The 25,156-nt window shown below is 37.1% G+C and overlaps 1 protein-coding gene across 1 annotated transcript; it reads right to left on the bottom strand.

Annotated features, from left to right (window-relative positions):
• Window positions 1-9,132: 9,132 nt before the first annotated feature.
• LOC121375691 (inversin-B-like) lies at window positions 9,133-11,233 on the bottom strand. The gene has a single exon (XM_041503275.1). The coding sequence runs from the start codon at window positions 10,721-10,723 to the stop codon at window positions 9,566-9,568; it is 1,158 nt and encodes a 385-aa protein (XP_041359209.1). The 5' UTR covers window positions 10,724-11,233; the 3' UTR covers window positions 9,133-9,565.
• Window positions 11,234-25,156: the final 13,923 nt, after the last annotated feature.

A 25,156-nucleotide genomic window follows, 5' to 3' on the forward strand; every position in this document is an offset into this window, starting at 1 on the left:
CATGAAAACTTAAAGTTAATGCAGCCAAGACTAAAATTTTGATTTTTTCAAGAAGTAACTCAAAAACAAAACAGAATAAATTTACATAAAATAATAAAAACTTAGAAATCGTAACTGAAGTTAAATACCTTGGGCTTGTGTTGAGTAAATCTGGGTCATTCACAAATGCTAAGAAGATCTAATCAATCGAGCCTTAAAGTCTATGTTTGCTGTATTACAAAAATGCAGACAGTTCGATTGTCAATTAGACCTGTTCAACAGGATTGTAAAACCTATACTATTATATGGATGTGAAATATGGGGCTTCAGTAATTTAGATATCATTGAACGATTACACCTCAAGTTCTGCAAATATATATTATGTGTTAATAAGTCGACTCCAAGCTTTATGATTTATGGTGAATTAGGTAGATACCGACTGTCTATTAGTGTTAAAGTTAGAATGATTACATACTGGGCAAATGTTGTTAATAGTAGAAAATCTAAATTGTCTGGTATATTATACATGTTGGCATCATATAACCATAACGTTAATGCTATACCATGTACTTGGTTATCCTTTATAAAACGTATATTAGATGAATGTGGTTTATGTAATATATATTCATGTACACAGGTGGATGTTTTGTGGTTAAAACATGCAGTTAAACGAATACTATGTGACCAGTACTTACAAACATGGAATAGTGATAAATTTGATTCATCAAAAGGTATTAACTACAGAATGTTTAAGCATGAATTTAAATTAGAAAATTATTTGTTGAAACTCTCAACAAAAAATGCTAGAATTCTTTGTAAATTTAGAACTGGAAATGTCAGACTTCCTATTGAAACCGGTAGATGGTTTAATATTGAGAGAGAAAACAGAATATGTCACTTGTGCAACACTGATGTTGGTGATGAGTTTCACTATATTTTTAAATGTACGTCTTTATCTACTGATCGAAATGTGTATATATCTAGTTACTATACCAATAGAGCAAGTGCAATTACCTTTTACCAGTTATTTTCTACAACTAAAAAATCACTTTTGTGTAAACTATGTAAATATTTGCAAATTGTCATTGAGAGGGTCAGTCTTCCGGGTTAATATTACTTAAATAGTATGTCCATTACCACTACAGAAAACACTTTGTAACTTATTTTGTTTATATTTTCTCCATACTGCACTCGGTGCAGTTTATGAGAATAAAATTCTTGTCTTGTCTTGTCTTGTAATAAAGCAGGAAGACTGATAAGTCCATTACGATTTGAGGAATATCCGTGCGGTTATTACACAATACCCTGTGATCTTAATAAAAGAGGCACGTCTTTTTAGTGTGTCTAGACACAGTGTCTGGGGACCGTCTAAATATACACCTGCCAATCAGGAACCACAGGTACAGACCACGGAAAGAAAATACCAATTAACCAAGAACACACTCCGATTATTATTTCAGTACATGGGTGAATTTATGTACAAAACATAATACAGTTATTTCAACACTTTGACAATGGTGGTTTATTTTGTATTGAAAAATAATATATAATTGTTGCTGGCTTACTGGGATGGCTATTATTACAGAACATTGTGATGCATCCGCAACAATCAGGTATGTTTTGTTTCTTCATTTCGAAGACTAATTCCTGACGTGACACGTTAGGTATTACGTAACCACCAGCTCGCCAGAGGGCGTATTCACTGGGATGGTACACAATGGGTGCGCCTGTTATATATAATAGCCGTCACATTTAACCGTTTTATTAATTAACTATACGATTATACTTGTTGATATTAAGCAATAATGTGCATTATATATCGTTGAATATGCATACCAGGCCAAATGCCTTAATTATCCCCTCCTTTAAACGTTTAAGCCATTGCATAAAATAATGTAGTCTCAACAAAACACTAGTTAATTTTCACACGTAGATCGTTTTCAATATTTATCGATTTACATGTATTCAAAACGTGGTTTTTAAAACTGTATTGAGTCAGAAAATTGTGTCTTCAGACTATATAGATGACGTCGATCTGGATTTGCTCATATTGTGACCTCTATTAGTTTCAGAACAGACATTGAATGATTATAGAGGATACTACATGAGTGGACCGAGAGATACCATTTATTATATAAGGTTGTTTTTTTGTCCCAAAAAGAATCTAACGATCGAGTTGGGCACTTTTTTAAACAACGAGTTGTAGGACTAAGATACTGAAATTACAACTCTCCTGAAGGCTTCAAATTGTCTTTCTGGTGCCACCTAATGTTCGACAACGAAGTCACCCAAAGTGACAAATGTGCTTTACATGAAATGCGTGTCATTTGACACAGTAAATTACTCGTCAACAAAAACACTGACTGGACTCGCTGAAACGCCTCGCCTCCACCCCAACCCCCTACTAGGAGGTAGTAACCATTGTGTAGATTACTCATTTCACTAATTGTGATTAGCTTCCATGAGGCATTTCATTAGTTCCACTTTATAACGTCAGTAATCCTCTCACTAACACTCCACTTACGATCAATCGCAATTACAGACGGCCACACAGCGTCAGTCATAGCATATGGTCTCTTCGGCTAATTCCGTGAAGCCCCGGGCTGGACAATCTGTTTGAAGATCTGCTATCTTGATGCGACCCGTTCTTTGTCGGTCGTGTCCGTGAGTTAATCCAGCAAAACTGATATTGCTATTGAGTGAAATGTCAAGTTCCTCTGAATGAGAGTTTTGTGTATGGGAAATAATGAAAGAATCTCTTAACAGCATCATAGCAATTCTCTCTGTCTCTGTCTCGGTCTCTCTTTCTGTCTCTACACAATTTTATGCACATGCGCCTGATATATAGGGTTAACTGTTGTTTTGACAGACAACTTTAAAACCGTATTTTGGGTATTTTACACTAAAACAGGGATGGACGATTTTTATAATTATAAATATAATCAATAGGACTTTTGCAAGGTGTTATTCGTTTCAATTACTCGATGACAATCCATTCGTGTAACACTAGAAGACAGGACCAAGACCGGGAGTTTGGAATACGATAAAATATACACTTTAAAACAGTTTATTTCTCTTTCACCGGCGATAAAAAAAAGTAGTCATGGTATCCTAATGAACATGATATTTATTTTGTAGATACTTCTACACACATAACTACTTTACTTATGTTTGAAGGTTAAGCCACCGGCACGTCGCTGATTTTAAGTTGGACAATTCAGATGTGTCATTTGATCATGACGTCAATGTCTGACTCGACTTCAAGTATTATTCACTCTAAAAGCGATCACAATATGTAAAAAATAAATACCTGTATGTGAGACTTCCGACCATATTGTCCGACTTACAATTTTCATATTTTCCACCATATTAAATGTCTGCTAATGAAGTGCTTACTTCAAACAAAACTGACAAAGGAAGTCCAAAGAATGTCAGCTGTTGCACTGTAAAGATAATAACTGTGATGTGAAGCATCAAGGCTGTGCTATTCACGATCACTTTACCCTATGTCCCATTTCCGAGTTCGTTTTTGTCAGTATCTTGACAGTTAATTAATTATGTGACATTTTTTTGTGAAATGTGTGAAAAAATATTTAATTAAAAGTCATTCCTTTAATGAGAGTTGTTATTAATGCCACTTGTCAAGGGTGGAGTTGAAACCAATAAACACGAATAAAAATGGTGTGTCAATTACAAATCAATATTGCCACAGAACACAGAACAACAACGACATGCCCACTATAGCCGATGCGTGATTGAAATAATAACCAGTCGAGTCCAGGATAATAGTCTGGGTTATTGTAAAACCCGCAAAACAGAGGCTGAGAACTTTTTAAAAAGCCTCATTAAATCAATTATGGGCGGGATGTAAGCCAGTTGTAAATCGCTCGCCTAATGGTCTAGGGTCGATCCCCGTTGGTGAACCCATTGGGCTATTTCTCGTTCTAGCCATTGCATCACGACTGGTATATCAAAGGCCGTGGTATGTGCTATCCTGTCTCTGGGATGGTGTATATAAAAGATCCCTTGCTACTAATGGAAAAATGTAGCGGGGTTCCTCTCTAAGACTATATGTCAGAATTACCAAATGTTTGACATCCAATAACCGATCGATGATTAATAAATTAATGTGCTCTAGTGGTGGCGTTAAACAAAACAAACTTTAGATCAATTATCAACAGAGTGTCATTTATGTGTACCTTCAGGGAAATTAAAATATAGGTATGTTAACCAAGCGGGGCTGGGGTTTACCACAACTAGTCAAAGGCCGTGGTATGTGCTTTCCTGTCTGTGGGAAAGTGCATATGAAAGATCCTTTGCTGCTAATGGAAACATGTAGTGGGTTTCCTCTGATGACTACGTGTCAGAATTACCAAACGTTTGACATCCAATATCCGATGATTAATCAATCAATGTGCTCTAGTTGTGTCGTAAAACAAAACAAACTTTAACTTTAACCAAGCGGAACCAATCCTATGATTTCAGCTAATCCTGTTTTGTACCTTTGCACTATTGCATCACAATTATGTTGCAAGATAACGTACATAGATCGGAAGAACTATGCAATGATACGGTTAAAATTAATGTTCTAAAACTGAGCATTTTGTGCGGTTTCTTGCAAATAGTAAAATTAACGACGACGATGTCAAGCAACATTGATGTTTTCAAATCATAGTTGATATTGAAACTGTTGTCGTTCTTTTGTTTCCCCTTTTTTGTGTGAAAATAATATATATACAAATAACGTAACTAATTAAGCAAACACCCAGTTGAAAGTAATCTATCATGATAAACCTTGGTTTATTTTCCTTTAAAATAGCTTAAAATATTAATACGTCTGATAAAAATTCCCGAAAGCTGATTTTAATAGATGTTCTACGAAACGCGGCGCTTCTAATGATACAAAAATAAACACATCCTGAATGGTAATTTTCACCGATACAATTGGATCCTTATAATATGGCACAAAGCAAGCATGACTGCAAATCGATTCATTAATAATAGTCATTTTTAGAATGTCAACAATTAAATGCAATGAGCAACTTGTGCTCATGTATATGTATGCAGATATCAATTTAATTATTTATTTACCTGTTTGTTCTTTTCTTTCGTTCTTTATGTCTTCATTTATAGATTTAAAAATTTGTTTTAATTATTTTAATTTGTGGATGGTATTAAATGGTATATGTTCTACAAACAATAACCCCCCCCCCCCCCCCCCAAGTAATAGTGATCAGACAGTTTGCAATTACTAATTATGGCTTATTTCAATAATATAACAAAATATATATGTTATGAATTGATAAAATAATTATACCTATGGTCAATAATCCAAATTTAAGAATAATAAATCTGGTTTTAAAAACAGATTCCCTCCCTGCAGTATACATACGTTTATAAATGTTTGAAATAATTTAATAAATAATCCAAAATTATCCATTATGTCTTTCAATGAATGAAATCGGTATGGTTGTAAAATAAAATGCATAACTTCATGGTGGTCACATCATTTCATTATTTGTGTAGATTTGTGGAAATGTAATCATGATTGTAATCATGATTACTAGACAATGTATTCGCAATCGTAATCGATTACTTTCAATTATCTTGTAATCGTAATCGTAATCGTGACATTCTAAAGTAATCGTAATCGTAATTGATTACTTTTGTCAAGTATTCACCCCCCCCCCCCCCCCCCCCCCCCCCCCACATCTCACCGAAGAATATCAGTTTGTTATAGCTGCAGTTGTGTTTGTCTTATTAATATGAAAACAAGAATAAATAAGGCAGTGTGGCGTCTATATTAGAATAACGCATGAACAAAATATAATTTTGACATCTATTTCAACACCGTGATATATGCTGTGATTATGTTAAAGTTAAAAAACTGTTTTGTTTAACGACACCGCTAGAGCACATTGGATGTATATGTGAATGCTCATATGTGTTTAGTTGTGTGTGTGTGTGTGTGAGAGAGAGAGAGAGAGAGAGAGAGAGAGAGAGAGAGAGAGAGAGAGAGAGAGAGAGAGAGAGAGGGGGGGGGGGGGGGAGAGAGAGAGGCAGAGCGGGGCAGAGAAAGATAGAGGGGCTAGCAGAGCAAGAGAGATAGAGAGAGGGGGAGAGAGACCGACAGAGAGAGAGAGAGAGAGAGAGAGAGAGAGAGAGAGAGAGAGAGAGAGAGAGAGAGAGAGAGAGAGAGAGAGAGACTACCTACTACTGTTTCGATGCGTTCGTTCATGAATACTGTTTACTTATTGTTATATTAGGCTAATGTGTATACCAGCGAAAGGTGAGTTTATTATTCACTTGAGAATAATCGTTGTCGATTTCTTTTCACCGAAGGTTTAAGAAGTGAAATGGCGAGGTATAGAGCTTAGTGTCAGTATAGATCAGTTTGTCATAACCTGCCATACCTTATCTGTTGCACCGCGGCTCAAGCTTTCTCGACAACAGAACTCTATATATTTGTACATGGTTCAGGAACTTATTCCATTAGATACTCTACAATGATACACACGACTTCTAGAGGTTAGAAGTGGATAAGTAAATGTTAAAAATAGCCCAAGGAAGGAAGAAAAGCGGGAAATGTTCCTGTGTACCATATAAACTTGCAAAGTTTGTAATGTGGCTAAAATTTGACAAAGATGATAACATCAATCTAATTGTGCAAACTTTCTCATAATGTTTACGAATGACCAAAATACTTTCTTGAAAACGAATTGATTTCCCCTTCATTATCGTTAAACATATCTTGACCAATATTTACACAGAAACTTGTTTCCGTGAATATATAATATTAAGATAATTAATAACAATAATAACTGTGGTTGGAACGGGTGGGCACACCATACTGTTTAAAATGTTTAATATTTTAAACAGCTAATAGTGCTGTTTAGGTTGATATCTTTTTACCGGCATCGGCGATGTCGTGGTTAAGCCATCGGACATAAGGCTAGCAGGTACTGGATTCGCAGCCAGGTACTGGCTCCCACCCAGAGCGAGGTTTAACGACTCGATGGGTAAGTGTAAGACTACTATACCAATTTCTCGATCACTAATCACAAACAACTAACCATTAACCCACTGTCCTGGACAGACAGCCCATATAGCCTAGTTGTGTGCCCAGGGCAGCGTGTTTGAACCTTTATTGGATATAAACACGAAAATAAGTTCGAATGAATGAATTATATATTTTCAAAATGGTACGCTTCCCAATTTTAATAGCATGCGATGTGTTTTAGAGTAATGGCAGGTCAAGTAGAACCTCATGTGTTGGCACTTGCGAGGACTGCACTTTTATCTGTCATTGGACTATGATATCACTGACAAACTTCACTTTTATCTCAGTCATTGGACTATGATATCACTGACAAGCTTCACTTTTATCTCAGTCATTGGACTATGATATCACTGACAAGCTTCACTTTTACACATTTTAGCATCTTTTCATACAACAGACGACACGGCCTTGTACCAAGCGTTGGCAGCAGCTGTTAGCACCATTCAAATATAACCCTTCGTCGCCACGTTGAAATATATCGGATGGCTTCCCCCACAAAAAATCCCCCAAACAAACAATAACCTTATTGGATATGGAATGGTCTAAAACGTATGGGGACTGTAATTTTAATATTTCACACTCATTATAATATGGATATTTGAAACATTCAGTGAACAGTGTAGACTCGTAGGTCAAATATTGTTAAAACAGCAACACATTCAAAATTGGAGTAAAATAAGCGCTGTGAAAAGCTACGTATTTATCTACCATTGTTTACGGCACGGCAGCATTCACGGAGAATGAACTAAAAACAAACCCCAAAATACGAGGAAAATGGCAAGAAATCACAATGGAAAAAATCAGAAAGTCTGCGAACAAACCGGTGGACACACTGACTACTATTTCAAGTAAACAAAAGTAAATACATTTTCACTTAGCTTTTAACGTCGCACATTTTTATTTACAATTTTGTATCTGATGCTATTTTAACAATATGTGACCAAATGGCCTACAATGTTCACTAAATGCAAATATACATATATAGTAATGTTTATGAAATATTAAAATTACAGCTCCCATACTTTTTAGACAATTCCATATATAGAAGTGTTATTGTTTTTCTGTTTGTTTGGGGGTTTTTGTGGGGGGTGGGGGCTAACTACTTTAGTTGAGCCTGACATGATTTCTTGTCTCATATATCCCTCATTTCATTTATGGTTATTTTTGTACTCTTTCCTGGACACACACCTCAACCATCTGGACTGTCTGTCCACCGGCCAATATAAAATCGCCACTGCTATATTTTGGAGAAAACGACAAACTAACGCATATCAACTTTCTTAATAATATACTCTTCAAAAAAGTAGGGGAACCTGAAATATTAATGTTAATATCAACTATCAGACCAAGCATAAGTTTTGACCACAGACATCCTAGTAAAAAACGTTCAGGTCTGTTTATCAACACACCGAAACACATTCCATAGTTTGCACGTGCATCACGCAGTTGTCCCGTACACGTGCGTGGGGTGTCATTCTCGATTTTGACCATTTCCAGGAAGGTCAATTAATCATTGTGGAACATTATTTCTGTCAATCATTTTCATTCTGTTGATCATACAGTTGTTATTGTTTTGTTTTTAGTAATTTTTATTGTTTGAATTTGCGATTTACTGATAAAAAAACGTCAACTTTCAAATTTCACTTCTGACCCCAATCGTCCTTCAAGATCTTTGGTGGTCATACAACCTACTGTAATACTGAACTACCTGTTGTAATGTTTTCCCAATTAATTCGTTATTATCATATAACCATTCCCCACAGCTAATATACCTTACAATTTTGGCAATTGTAAATTCTTATTAGAGTTCCCCTACTTTTTTTGAAGAGTATATATCTAACGCCTGTTGGAATCAGACTCTAATATGTTTAAACTAAAGGCTTCAGAATGTATGAATACATTGAAAAGTCCAATCACTAAAATTATTTGGCGAATGCTAAACAACTGATAAAAGATGGCGGGGTCTGCTTATCACGATTTTCACCCATTATTGTGCCTCGTAAGCCTATACCAAACGAAAAACATTTGGCAACGAGTAGGAATAGCGGTGGTTTAATGTCATTGAGAACAGACAAATAAACAATTTTGAAACATAAGGTGTTATGTTTGTTACATTAATTTCAACATTATAATTTAATGTTAAATAATTAATAGTATACAGGGAAAGCCTTTTTTTCATACTATGGAATTTACTGCAAGTTATTTATTTCTGAGCCGATTGTTTTCTAAATTGCACACAAAAATAAGTAGGGTATTTTTTTTTATCTCCAAAACCCTTTTACCTTTCTTGTTATATCAAACCAAACTGAAATTATTTACATGTAAGTTTTGCACATTTCAGGAACTGTTTTGTTTGAGTACACAGTCACTGTCATGTATTGCAACATCCACATAACAACACTACGAAAATTCAACATACTGTTAGCAATATAAACAAAATAAACCTATAGGTATATGGAACAAAATGACATTATTCTGATGTCATAAAATTTAATGTCTAACATTTACTCCCATTTTGAATTCTAATTACGGCGCATGCGCCTCCAGTGACGGAAGTTCTCCACTGATGGCAGATGTGTTATCTAATGATGTCACAAGCGTCACTTTTCTTTCACTTCTACGATGATATTTCTTCCAGTCTGGTTGATATTGCTCAGAATATATTCGAAACAACGTTACCATGTCCGGAATTACTGCCGTTTTGCTGCGTCTGCCCAAAGACATCAGTTTAGCCGTGGATGGATGCGCCCATCTTGTATTGGTGGTTTTCGTCGAGAAAGGTCGCTGTTTGGGCTCTGTGTCCATGATTTCGTTCAGCAGAACCTGCCTTGCCTCCAGTCCGTCAATGAAGACCTCGCTTCTATCACTGTCATTCACAGACGTTTCAAACAGCGCCGGCAGCTTCAACACCGAGCCGAAGCTGCAGCTTAGTGGATTCTTCTGTGCTTTGGTGTGATGGCAGACGGGCGTGAACGGCTTCTGGTACATCGTCGACTCTCTGGAGAACGACAACGTGTGCTGGGTGGGCTCCCTCTCGAAGGCCAGCGAGCGTCGGATGGTGTTCTGAAGGGTCATCCGAACATCGTGGCTCCTGCGAGTCCAGTCTGCCGCGTTCAGGTACATCTCCCCATCCCTCAGAGTCGGGGACGCCTGGATCCGCGTCAGCAGGATGTGGGCCGACACGTAATGACCAAACTTGCAGGCAAGGAGCAGAGCCGTATATCCAAGATTGTTTCTTCTGTCGGCGTTCAAACCGAACTTCTTGAAGGCTTCAACCAACATCTCCACTATTTTAGGATTGCTGCTTAAGGTGCTGTGATGAAGAGGCGTGTTGCCGTCGGTGTCCGGTTCGTTGATGTCCAGGACGTCCTCCTTGAGGATCCTGGCCACGATGCCCTCCCGTCCGTTCATGCAGGCGTAGCTGAGGGCGGTTCTCTCCATGTTGTCTTTCACGTTGAGCGACGCCCCAGACTTCAACAGGATCTTCGCCATCTTGTACGCATATTCCGGGTTGGCTATCATGCACGACAGCATGAGCGGGGTGCGGCCGTTGATGTCGCGACTGTCGATGTTAACGCCATGTTTGAAAACGAGCAGTCTGACCTGGTGTAGACGACAGTCTAGAATGGCTTGGTGGAGAGCCGTCTTGATCAGCCTCTTCGTGGCGGGAGGCGGCAGATCCATCACAAGACGAACTCACCTGTACAGACTGTCCTGTGTACTCGGATAAAATCACCGATTGTCCTGTCTAACTTCACGGTCTGGGGGTTTTAAGCGAACTCGAGATCCTTTACTCAGAAAGTGTCCATAACCTAATGAATCGTGAACCGATCTACACACACACACGCTCCGGTATAAGAAATCAACTCCGTAAAACGAAATCAACTCCGAACTAAGTTAAAAGTCGTCTGCGTTTTATGACTGCATTCCGTGATAAACTATTGTGTCCTCGCACTGCTAGTTTGGTTTATGGACTAAATCTCCAGTGGCTATATGGCTCCTCGGTGATAGTGTATTAATATAATAATTCCTTCCATACGTTGATACATAAACCAGTAAAACCATATACAAATAATCCGACTTAGAAGTAACCGATAATCCAAATCGTTAGAAAGCACTAAATTCGCTAGCCATTATGATCACAGGAATCGTAAGTACAACAGAGTCATACACAGAAATGTAAGTACACATTCTGTCGTGGTCGGTTTGACTTACGTAACCATAGCGACCACCGTAGTCGGCACACGAGCATTCTGGGGGTGGCTGGGTTAAGGGTGATCGTTGAGGTAAATCAAATCTTTTAGAATGATAAAGTGCGCGATACAATGACCATACAAAAGATTCACACGCTTCATAGAATGGCTAACAATCGTTTATTACTAGCGATCGCTCTGCATACGTTCTGCGTAACATGAATACATAATCTAGTTTGCAAATCGGACACGGTGACAAGTTATTAAGGCCGATACGAGTTGTTTAATATTTTATAAATTTCGGGGGGGGGGGGGGGGGGGGGGACGTAGTCCAATGGTACAGCGCTCGCTCGATACGCGGTCGGTGTGGGATCGATCCCCGTCGGTGAGCCCATTGGGCTATTTCTCGTTCCAGCCAGTGCATCACGACTGGTAAATCAAAGGTCGTGGTATGTACTACCCTGTGTGGGATGGTGCATATAAAAGATCGCTTGCTGTTAATCGAAAAGAGTAGCCCATGAAGTGGCGACAGCGTGTTTTCTTTCTCATTATCTGTGTGGTCCTTCACCATATGTTTGACGCCATATAACCGTAAATAAAATGTGTTGAGGGCGTCGTTAAATAAAACATGTCTTTCTTTTTATAACTTTCAGTGCTAATCGACCGAATCAATAAAATAACAAAAAATAAAACCCATATGTTAATTTTACCTATAGTTCTCGGTCGGCGTTCCTTTGATATTTTCAAAATTTATCAGTAACACCAAAACGCTATATTCGTTCTTTGCTTAAGAGAGATATTTAAAACAAATGTCTGATTGGTTTATATATGTACTTGAGTTATTATTTACTCCTATCCTTCAAACCACTGATAACTGGTGCAATCCATTTGCCAATAGTGATTTTGTCGCTTCGAGAGATTGACGCCATTGAAGTTATTTCCTATTATAGTGAACGTACCTACTAGACACTCCTGTTGAATTAATCTGAATGACAAAACTATCAGATTCAAAACTGCATATCTGTACAAGGAAAAGGCAAAACGATGTTTTCACAATGTCGTGACCAAAATCACGAATCACTCTTAAGTGCTTATGACTCCCCAGGATGATACATCTTTCTCATTTTCTGTAGGAAGATTCTACTTCACAGGATTATACATCCTTCTTTTTTGTCAGAAGAATGATTGTCTTTCCTCAGGATTATACATCCTTCTTATTTGTAGGTTTACTGTCATTCCTCAGGATTATACATCCTTCTTATTTGTAGGTTTACTGTCATTCCTCAGGATTATACATCCTTCTTATTTGTAGGTTTACTGTCATTCCTCAGGATTATACATCCTTCTTATTTGTAGGTTTTATACATCCTCCTTATTTGTAGGTTTACTGTCATTCCTCAGAATTATACATCCTCCTTATTTGTAGATTTACTGTCATTCCTCAGGATTATACATCCTTCTTATTTGTAGGTTTACTGTCATTCCTCAGGATTATTCATCCTTCTTATTTGTAAGTTTACTGTCATTCCTCATGTCAAGTCATGTTTATGTCATACAAACCACAAACGAATTAAAGCACGAGACATATTTTCGTGCTTATATTCAATTACGGTTCAAGCACACTGTCCTGGGCACAAACCTCAGATTTCCGGGCTGTCGGTCCAGAACATAGGTTAATGATTAGTTGTTAATGATTGTGTGTGTGTGTGTGTGTGTGAGAGAGAGAGAGAGAGAGAGAGAGAGAGAGAGAGAGAGAGAGAGAGAGAGAGAGAGAGAGAGAGAGAGAGAGAGAGAGAGAGAGACAGGTTGGTGTAGTGGTCTAACACTTCTGGGGCAAGAATCGGCACGCGAACTCAATACCTTCTAGCTTAAAACCCACATCATTGTAACAAGGCCGTATGCGGCCTGACAACAACTATTGAAGGGACGTGGCCTAACAGCGTGTCGGGTGACAATGCCGTGAATGAGAGACCCGGCGGTGGAGAGAAATGTTGATTAAATATTGCTCTAATCGATCACCGGTCTTACCTGGGATTAAAGAGCGCCTGTATTGTACACCGGGGATTTATTGTCAGGTGTCGTGTAGACCTGATGCAGGGTCGTGTGTGTTGACGACGCGACCACGTCGGCGGGTTGCGTGGTCCGTGGTGGATAGATAGATAGATATCTAGTTTAACGTGCCCATATACCACTGCCGAATATTTAAATAATTTGGAGCATTTTAGAAGGACAGTCCAAAAATAAAGAAGAGAGGATCAGACTATTTAGTTATATTTAAAAAAAAGTAAATTCGACATGAAATTTTGAACGAAGGTCTAAAAGTTTAAAGTCCGATTAATATGTCCACATGAGTGGCCTCGATCCCCCAAGTCGAGCACACGAAAGCACGTGCAGTGTGCACAAGCGAAACAAACACGTCTTACCGCGTCGAGCTCCAGATTGGGAATGGCTCGTGGTGGCAATCACGTGTCTTTTGTTTAAAGGCACCACTAGAGCACATTGATTTATTAATCATCGGCTATTGGATGTCAAACATTTGGTCATTCTGACATATAGTCTTAGAGAGGAAACCTGCTACATTTTTCCATTAGTAGCAAGGGATCTTTTATACGCACCATCCCACAGACAGGAAAGCACACACCACGACCTTTGATATATCAATTGTAGTGCACTGGTTGGGACAGGAATAAAACTCAATCAGAGAATGGGTCCACCGAGTTATTCCATCCTACAACAATCACTTCAGGCGAGCTCTTTACCAACTGAGCTAGATCGCGCCCCCTTTTCCGTTTAGGAGACGAAGAGACGGAGGGTCGTGGTGATAACAGCGAGGACTCGGCTGACACAATCTCATTCCAGGTTACAGGTTTGTTCTAGGGAGGAGATGCAACGTCAAGAAAAAATGGCATCTACAGTATTCCAAATTTCACTAACATGCATCATGTATAGATGATTTTGATAGTCCAATGAAGTTCGTGAGAGGAGGTGCGCACCCCATCACCATCACCTGGTTCCGCTCCTGTGTGCTCTGTTGTCACTAACTGTAGAGGCATGTGTAATATGAGAGAGTCAGTTTGCTTTCTTGTTTCAAAGTAAAATAAGAAACCCGTTAGCATATCCAAACTTCCATGTCTGTATTAAAAAAATAAACAAAGAAGAAGAAAACCATCAATGCATTTTAAAGCGACGGACCCTAGTTATAAACACTACTGCGAATTGGTCACTATTAAAGACGTTTTTCACAATTGGAATAAGACATTACTTAAATTTTATTGTTTAAATTATTCATTTCCGTACATCCTAAGTGTTTAGGGTCACTTTAATACCACAAAATGCATTTGTTTTATATTTTAAGAAACGTATGGACCTCTAAGAAGTAACAATTCTAGAGACGAGTTTTAATCTATTTTTTATGGGTATTTCCCGTTTCATCGTCACACACTCGTTTCACTCTATGGTAACTATCCAAATGTACCAGAATATAGGATCCATTTTTACGGGTTAAAACTAAGATCTGCAACTTAAAACTATATAATATAACTGTGGAGTGTGTTTTGGTGGAACTGTCTAGGGCAGTTGTACCTGAATTAACCCCATTTCGTATTCAGGCGATCTTCTGTCGTAAAGAGTGATTCCAAATGTTTGTAACAGCCGTCAGGTTTAAGATCACACTGTGTTCGACCCCTTAGACCATGTTTTGTGTTGTTCTTTCTGATGGGATAGAGTTACGGAAGAAGAAGAAGTCTGTTTTGTTTAACGACACCACTAGAGCACATTGATATATTAATCATCGGCTATTGGATGTCAAACATATGGTAATTTTGACGCATAGTCGCTACATTTCTCCATCAGTAGCAAAGGAACTTTTATATTCACCATCTCACAGACAGAATAGCACATACCACAGCGTTTGATATACCAGTCGTGGTGCACTGGTTGTGACGAGAAATAGCCCAACGGGCCCACCGACGGGGATCGATCCTAGACCGACCGCACATTAAGGGAACGCTTTACAACTGGACTACATCCCGCCCCCTAGAGTTACGGATTCTGTTATTCCTTCCTTCTGCAGTGTTATAGAAAAGGGAAGCTCCACATGTGTCGCAGTGTGTATTCACAGAGTTATCCAATTAGCGAGACGTCATCGCGACATGTTGATGACGTTTGACCAGAATTAAATTAGTTTCTTCTAGCGAAACCTCTGGGCGACGGGTAATTTCCCAACTGTGAGGAAGTGTACACATTATCAAAGCCATAGAAGAATATAATGGAATCACTCATTTGTTATTTAACACAAGACTATAACGGAATCACTCATTTGTTCACAACAGTTAGCCATACTCCGGTGTTACATTTGTTATTTAATACAAGGCTATAACGGAATGACTCATTTGTTCGCAGCAGCTAGCCGTACCCCGGTGTTACATTTGTTATTTAATACAAGGCTATAACAGAATGACTCATTTGTTCGCAGCAGCTAGCCGTACCCCGGTGTTACATTTGTTATTTAATACAAGGCTATAACGGAATGACTCATTTGTTCGCAGCAGCTAGCCGTACCCCGGTGTTACATTTGTTATTTAATACAAGGCTATAACGGAATGACTCATTTGTTCGCAACAGCTAGCCCTGCTCCGGTGTTACATTTGTTATTTAATACAAGGCTATAACGGAATGACTCATTTGTTTGCAGCAGCTAGCCCTGCTCTGGTGTTACATTTGTTATTTAATACAAGGCTATAACGGAATGACTCATTTGTTCGCAGCAGCTAGCCGTACCCCGGTGTTACATTTGTTATTTGATACAAGGCTATAACGGAATGACTCATTTGTTCGCAGCAGCTAGCCGTACCCCGGTGTTACATTTGTTATTTAATACAAGGCTATAACGGAATGACTCATTTGTTCACAGCAGCCATACCCCAGTGTTACATTTGTTATTTAATACAAGGCTATAATGGAATGACTCATTTGTTCGCAGCAGCTAGTCGTACCCTGGTGTTACATTTGTTATTTAATACAAGGCTATAACGGAATGACTCATTTGTTCGCAGCAGCTAGCCGTACCCCGGTGTTACATTTGTTATTTAATACAAGGCTATAACGGAATGACTCATTTGTTCACAGCAGCCATACCCCGGTGTTACATTTGTTATTTAATACAAGGCTATAACGGAATGACTCATTTGTTCACAGCAGCCATACCCCGGTGTTACATTTGTTATTTAATACAAGGCTATAATGGAATGACTCATTTGTTCACAGCAGCCATACCCCGGTGTTACATTTGTTATTTGATACAAGGCTATAACGGAATGACTCATTTGTTCACAGCAGCCATACCCCGGTGTTACATTTGTTATTTAATACAAGGCTATAATGGAATGACTCATTTGTTCGCAGCAGCTAGCCGTACCCCGGTGTTACATTTGTTATTTAATACAAGGCTATAACGGAATGACTCATTTGTTCGCAGCAGCTAGCCGTACCCCGGTGTTACATTTGTTATTTAATACAAGGCTATAACGGAATGACTCATTTGTTCGCAGCAGCTAGCCGTACCCCGGTGTTACATTTGTTATTTAATACAAGGCTATAACGGAATGACTCATTTGTTCACAGCAGCTAGCCGTACCCCGGTGTTACATTTGTTATTTAATACAAGACTATAACGGAATCACTCATTTGTTCACAGCAGCTAGCCGTACCCCGGTGTTACATTTGTTATTTAATACAAGGCTATAACGGAATCACTCATTTGTTCGCAGCAGCTAGCCGTACCCCGGTGTTACATTTGTTATTTAATACAAGACTATAACGGAATCACTCATTTGTTCACAGCAGCTAGCCATACTCCGGTGTTACATTTGTTATTTAATACAAGGCTATAACAGAATGACTCATTTGTTCGCAGCAGCTAGCCATACTCGGTGTTACTTTTGTTATTTAATACAAGGCTATAACGGAATCACTCATTTGTTCACAGCAGCTAGCCATACTCCGGTGTTACATTTGTTATTTAATACAAGGCTATAACAGAATGACTCATTTGTTCACAGCAGCCATACCCCGGTGTTACATTTGTTATTTAATACAAGACTATAACAGAATGACTCATTTGTTTGCAGCAGCTAGCCTTACCCCGGTGTTACATTTGTTATTTAATACAAGGCTATAACGGAATGACTCATTTGTTCACAGCAGCCATACCCCGGTGTTACATTTGTTATTTAATACAAGACTATAACGGAATCACTCATTTGTTCGCAACAGCTAGCCATACTCGGTGTTACATTTGTTATTTAATACAAGGCTATAACGGAATCACTCATTTGTTCACAACAGTTAGCCATACTCCAGTGTTACTTTTGTTATTTAATACAAGGCTATAACGGATCACTCATTTGTTCACAACAGCTAGCCCTACTCCAGTGTTACTTTTGTTATTTAACCATGTGATGCAGAACCAACACTGTTCATGCCCGTAGCTCGGTAACACGTTGAAAAATGTGCAAATGTGTTACCTAACTACTGACATGAATAGTACTGGTTTTGCATTACATTGTTAAATGTCATATACAAATGTGTTACCTAACTACTGACATGAATAGTACTGGCTTTGCATTACATTGTTAAATGTCATATACAAATGTGTTACCTAACTACTGACATGAATAGTACTGGTTTTTCATCACATTGTTAAATGTCATATACAAATGTGTTACCTAACTACTGACATGAATAGTACTGGTTTTGCATTACATTGTTAAATGTCATATACAAATTAAAAATAATGCTTTGAATTAATCTGAATGCTGTCACGATTTCATTAAAAAAGTTTGTTTTGTTTAACGACACCACTAGAGCACATTGATTTATTAATCATCGTCTATTGGATGTCAAACATATGGTCATTTTGACACAGTCACAGAGAGGAAAACCGCTACATTTTTCTATTAATAGCAAGTTATCTTTCATATGCTACATCCCACAGACAGGATAGCACATACCACGGTCTTTGATATACCAGTCGTGGTGCACTGGCTGGAACGATAAATAGCCCAATGGGCCCACCGACAGGGATCGATTCTAGACCGACCACGCACCAGCCGTGCGCTTTACCACTGGGCCTGGATTTCATGAACAAAAGAAAACAAAGTTAATTTATTAATCAGTTATATGAGTGTAAATTTTCTTGAGCGTTCATTTTTGTAGGGCTAAGCTTATACACAATTCTTATTATTCACCCCAAGACAAATAAAAAAGAGAACTTTACTAACCTTAAAGTGTGGACATTTAATTATTCTTTATTTGCACAATACATTAACACAATTAAAAGTTAACCGGTGAATCGGTAAATGACACACAACTAGGTTATACTCAAATGGTCCAAACGGAAGTTGAGAGTTCTGTTTTCGTGGATTATCCGGAATAGACCTCTATCGCATTCCACTGCGCATGTGCGCGTAGCGGGACAACTCGTGGACGCTAATCGTGAACTCACGCGAGATCTCGTAAAAATAGCCCTGTTTACAAATTTGGGGGCATTGACAATGGGAGGCCACATAATAGGAATGTGAATTAGCTCTATTATTAATTATTATATCTATAGAAAACCAAAACGTCTGTAAACATCCAACAAATACTTATTGGAGACGTTTGTGTCTTATTGCTTATCACGAAATAAAAAATACTTTGTTGTTGACGCCCGAGAAACCATCTATTAGAACAAACAGTCGAATGTCACTCTAACAAAATTAAATGTTATTCCATACTTTTGGTATTTAATTCTTATTTGTTAAAGGGACTTTTCAGCTATAGCAAGACTTTTCTTGTTTCTTGTCTCTTACCTTAAATGTATTTTTATTTCGCGTTATCATTATAAGGATAATTACACTGGGAATGACCTTCTGCCGAACTATTTCAATTTCGTTTGGTCGTTGGAAATTTTTTTTAATTCGTACATACAAAATTATTTTGAAAATAAAATCAGTATTGATAAACTGAAAAACATTACAGTGTCCAGAAACCCACTGGTTATAGAGATATTTATATTCTAAGCAAGGATATGTACGCAAAATGAAATTGTAATTTTAATAAAATAAACATTTTTTTTATTTGTAAAAAAACTGTTAAGATTGCTGTTAATTCAGAATAATCCCTTTAAAACGTTTCGTATTTCAATAATGTCGATGAACAATAACAAGAAAAAAACACCACATTTATAAACTAAGATACGGCACTTATATCTCCATAGATTTGCTAAGGTGATTGCAACAAAAACCATACTTTGGACATTAATTAGAATAACAGATACATACATATTTAGTCCATTTCAACAAAAGTCTACAATTCTAGTAATAATTTTATACATAATATAGCTAGGACTACTAATGATAGTTTGTTTGTTTTTTGTCCACTGAACACAATTAAAATGCTTCCTATGACATCACATCCTGGCACTTGGTGTAAAAGTAGCAGACAACTTGAATCCCGTGTCTATCGGATGTTTACTATTTTAACTGAAGAGGTAGTTTAGGATTAGAGAAACTAGGAAACATTCCTCTGTATAATCATTTATACCATGACTTATCTGTTTGAAATGAATTTTTAATTATAAAAAATATTTTTAAAAATTCAACAATAAATCTTGCAAAACGCGTTATTTCGCAAGAAAGTGTTATTTCTATTGCACCCGCGAAGATATAAACATAACTGATGATACCCGAGCTACCGCGAAAATAGAAATCTCACAAATGTACATAACAAATACAATGAAATTTTTCTTTCATTTGTGAACGATTTACACCATGAGTTCTCTCCCTTCAACAATATATTTTAAGTACGATATATTTTAACGTGCACATATACCACTAAGGTTTCGCGCCAGTGACTAAGTCCGGGCCAGGAGGTGGGGTGGGGGGGGGGGGGGGGGGGGGGGGGGGGGGGGGGGGGGGGGGTTTGGGGGGGGGGGGTGGGTGTAAATTTGAGGTGGGCGGAATTTGCAATAAAAATTTAGAAGTTATGTCTGAGACCTAAAGCCCAAATAAGCTGATTCATACTGCTCATGTCTGGACAAAAATTTAAAGTCCAAAAGTAAATTAGGGCAGAGTTCAGCCAGACCGAGCAGAAAAACTGGTTTATTAAATTAATGAATTCAAACGCCCTTGACTACAAACGGCCCGAGTGTAAATGAAGTCTTGTCTTGTCTTGCGCCCGACGGTAAATCAAATAGCCACGTCGGGAACCAATCAAATAGTTCGCGAACGTTAGCGAAACGTTTGGTGACTGGACTAGTCGTCACTTCCATACTATCCAATGAAAACGACAACAACAACTCACTGGAAATCGATTGCTCTGTGACGTACATGTCAACCTGAAACTGATTAACCTGTGACGTATAAGTTAACTACAAGTGCTAAGGCCATATATAGTTTTTAGTTAGAAAACAAATTGTAAATTTATTTCAAACGTGATTTTTGTTTGAGGATATGTAAGAAATAGAATACTACATTCGTGTCCGTTAGATACCATTTATCTTACAACTCGTTGTTTAAAAACGTACAATAAATGGTATCTAACGGCCACTCATGGAGTATTCTTTATATATCACAGATGCATCAAAAGACACCAAAAGGAAATTCTCACGTGAACAAATGAAAAATTAACGAATCTGAGAATTAGCTTAGAAATATTTCAGAAAATAAACAACAGGATAACACACACGCACACACACACACGCACGCACACATACACACATACACACACAAACAGATACACACACAAACACACACAACACACACACACACACACACACACACACACACACACAATACAAGAACCACCGAGGTGGAATTGACAAATTGTCAATGAAAACCACACGAGTTGCCTCCCCTGCATTACACATACGGTTTGGCAAAAACGTGTGTTTTGTTTTTGTTTGTTTGTTGTTGTTTTTTAGCTCGGTTCCGGCTCCCACACAGAGCGAGTTTTAACGACTCAATGGGTAGATGTAAGACCTACACCCTCTTTTCTATCACTAACAACTAACAACTAACAACTAACCCACTATCCTGGACAGACAACTAACCCACTATCCTAGATATAGCTGTGTGTGCCCAGCGTGCTTGAACCTTAATTGGATATACGCACGAAAATAAAGTTGAACTCAACTGAACTGTATTTTTTTTCGATACCACGTAACATCGTTTAAATATCGGTATGTAAGTAAATGTATGCTTATAATTCGTAAAGATCGCCTAACTGGTGTATAAATTCTGTACTAACAACTGTATGAAACCGATATGAAAATCATGATTAAAATAAAATAATTAAAAAATAATAATAATAAAGAAATATTAAATAAATATTTTGTGACAGCTCATGACCTACGTCTTTGCAGTACATAAGTTGTCTTCCTCATAAGAACTTAATTCTACTATATTTTAGGTTACATCCATATTTCTAATTTAACAGTGAGAACATAATTGTTTTTGAATCGCATATTTTAATAGCAAAGAACAGAGATGTTCAGTTTATCCTTTTTACAGTGTTTTTACAGTGTTTTTGCATAATTTATATAATTTTTATTTCTAATTTAATAATTTTTATATACTTACCTTTGTTTGACACCCAATAACCAATGTGTATTTTAGTGCTGGGTGTCATTAAACATTCATTCATTCATTCATTCATTCATTCATTCATTCATTCATTCATCCATTCATCCATCCATTCATTCATATCCAAACCACAGTCTCAATGGAATCATCCATGTTTAATATAGCAAATATTATTTTCCAATATTTTGGGTGTAATACTTTACAAAACAGATCTAAAAGAACAAATACTTTTCACATCGAAGATATTTATTTAGCCTAAAGTTTAAACCCATCAAAATAAATACATGAATCAAAGCTAATTTCAAAGGGCAATGATTCAGGATAACGAAACCATTGACAAAACACTGACAGGAAAAAATGGCAGTTTTTCTTTGGCTGGGACCTGTCTAAAAGTAACGTATCCTCACAGTTGTTGTGATATGAATTTCTCACCTTGACAAACACAACAGGTGTGAGTCTGGCATGAAAAATATATCAAAATTCAAATTGCGAGCGAGCGTGTAAAACGCAAGAACGCAATAATCACGCGCACTTTTAGCGCCCTTCGAAATAAACTCGCGCGTTTATTTGACAACCGCTCATAACTATAGGAAAATGAAAACGCTTTTTGTAGCTCGCGTTCAGAGATGATAAATATAGCAGAGAGCGGTGGTTAAACTTGACAACTTTGGGTCACGTGAGACGGGAACAGCGTGTGAAATGCTTTTATCTGCAGTTTTAACCGCCTCACAACTTGTCTATTCGTTTGCATATTCCATTTGCCGAGCGCAAGATCGCATAAATTGTGGTGCAGCTGTTGGCGATTCAACATGGTCGCTTCTCCTCGTAACAGCGAGGAGCGAAAGTATGTGTATGTAAAGACGGCGAAATGTTTCCAATCTCTTTACCACATTGCGTGTTGGAGAGCGGGCCCGCGGCGGCCATTATGTCTAACAGATTCTGGGTCTAGCGAGCGTTCACGCACAATTAGCAGAGGGGGTTAAACGAGCGGAAAAACACACACAACAATGCGCAGAATGGAGATTCGGCCGCGTGTCGACACTGATGCTACATGGGTCGTTATTTGTAACGACAGGCCCCGGATTAGAGAAACGAACGTCACAACACCTGTCCCCTGTAGTGTCTCACTAGCTAAACCAAAAAAATGTAATACATTTTTACCCCCCCCCACAACCCACCCCCCATAAAACAACATCCCCCCCCCCAAAAAAAAAAAAAAATCCACCGAGCCCCGCCCCACCAATCATAAATCCCAATATGTCATATTTGCAAGATACATAAATCTTTTCTTACTTCACATATTCTTATTCAGTGGTTGCCTTAATTATTGTGTTATTGTTTGCTTTGTTTTTTGTTTGTTTGTTTTATTTTTTAAATTGTGTGTGGTTTTTGTGATTTTATTTTTCAAACATAAGCATATATTTTTCAACATAATATGCTTCCTTTGTAATGCATTATTAAAAAACACATGAGTGTTTCAAACCAAAAATCGAAAAAACGCATGTACTAATATTATTTATTTAAACACATATTCATTCGTGAACTGCAAAACTGTAAATTCATAAAAATAGATAAAATACGAAGTTACTCACATAAAGAAAAACGTCTCATCTCCTATCAAATATATTTATATAATATTGTCCCCGTTGAAGCTGGCTATTTAAAAATGTCTATTCATAAATGCAGGTTTGGCAGGTAAATAAATAAATAAATAAATAAATAAATATTACTGTTGTAACTTAAATTCATGAGCATTTTATTCACTTTCACAATGCCTAAAATATAATTATATTAATAATGATTATAATTTGTTCTTTTTTATTTCTCTCTTTTGCGTGCGCGTGTGTTTGTGTAAGTGTTTTGTTTTTTTGTTTTGTTTTTGTTTATTTGTTTATTTGTTTGTTTGTTGTTTGGAATTTTCAGGCAAGATTTGTACATGACCTTTCACCTTCAATCAAATCGACTGTTTCTCATATCAAATGTATAATATTATTCCAGGATGATGTTTTTAAAAAAAAACCCAATAAAAATAAACACCCACAAGTAACATGAAACAACAGTTAACAAAATAAAGCTCATGTTTTTAATGGAACTTTTCGACTACAATAGTTGTAAAACTCCTGCTAAGATTGCAGTTATAGATTTGTATAAATTCGTTAAAACAATTTAACACTTGGGGTATTATTTTCTGCCTACTTGTGAATTAAATTTAAGTATTGGAATATTGAGATTTAAAACAAATTATATTTTTCTATTCATAGTTAATATAAATGCATATTCAAGCATATTATTCTTCACTTTTTGTCAAAACAATACAAACGAAACAAAGTTCTAAGAATGTATAGACATTGCTGTATGTAAAACCCCCCAACATTTTGTGTAAATTTGGGTGGGGGTGGGGGTGGGGGTGCAATATGATTTCTCTAGGTGAAGATGCCTTGTGAAGGAATCGCGTAGAAAGGTATTTTTTATGGAAGCAAGGAAGAAGAAAATTTTAAGAGTTGATAGTTTGATAATATTGACTATTTATTACTTCAAATAATAATAATAATAATAATAATAATAATAATAATAATAATAATTGTCTGAAAATTTTAGTGGGAAACTGACCCTATTTTTTTGGCTGGCCTTGGATTTTTATATATTATTATTTTATTATTATTATTATTATTATTAATATTAATATTAATATTTATTATTATTATTATTATTATTATTATTTTTATTATTATCATTTTTTCTAAATATTATAATATTTTTTTTTTTTTTTTTTTTATTATTTATTATTATTATTTTTTTTATTTTTTTTCCAACGCCGTCAAACGTAAATGACGATAAAACACGGATTTCACTGTAGAGGATTCCGTGAGTAACATCACGACTCATGTTGTAATAATTAAAACACGGATTCCACTGTAGAGGATGTCCGTGAGTAACATCACGACTCATGTTGTAATAATTAAAACACGGATTCCACTGTAGAGGATGTCCGTGAGTAACATCACGACTCATGTTGTAATAATTAAAACACGGATTCCACTGTAGAGGATGTCCGTGAGTAACATCACGACTCATGTTGTAATAATTAAAACACGGATTCCACTGTAGAGGATGAGTAACATCCGTGAGTAACATAACATCACGACGACTCATGTTGTAATAATTAAAACACGGATTCCACTGTAGAGGATGTCCGTGAGTAACATCACGACTCATGTTGTAATAATTAAAACACGGATTCCACTGTAGAGGATGTCCGTGAGTAACATCACGACTCATGTTGTAATAATTAAAACACGGAT

Source organism: Gigantopelta aegis, chromosome 6, assembly GCF_016097555.1.
Source record: "Gigantopelta aegis isolate Gae_Host chromosome 6, Gae_host_genome, whole genome shotgun sequence".
In the NCBI taxonomy this organism is placed as follows: domain Eukaryota; kingdom Metazoa; phylum Mollusca; class Gastropoda; order Neomphalida; family Peltospiridae; genus Gigantopelta; species Gigantopelta aegis.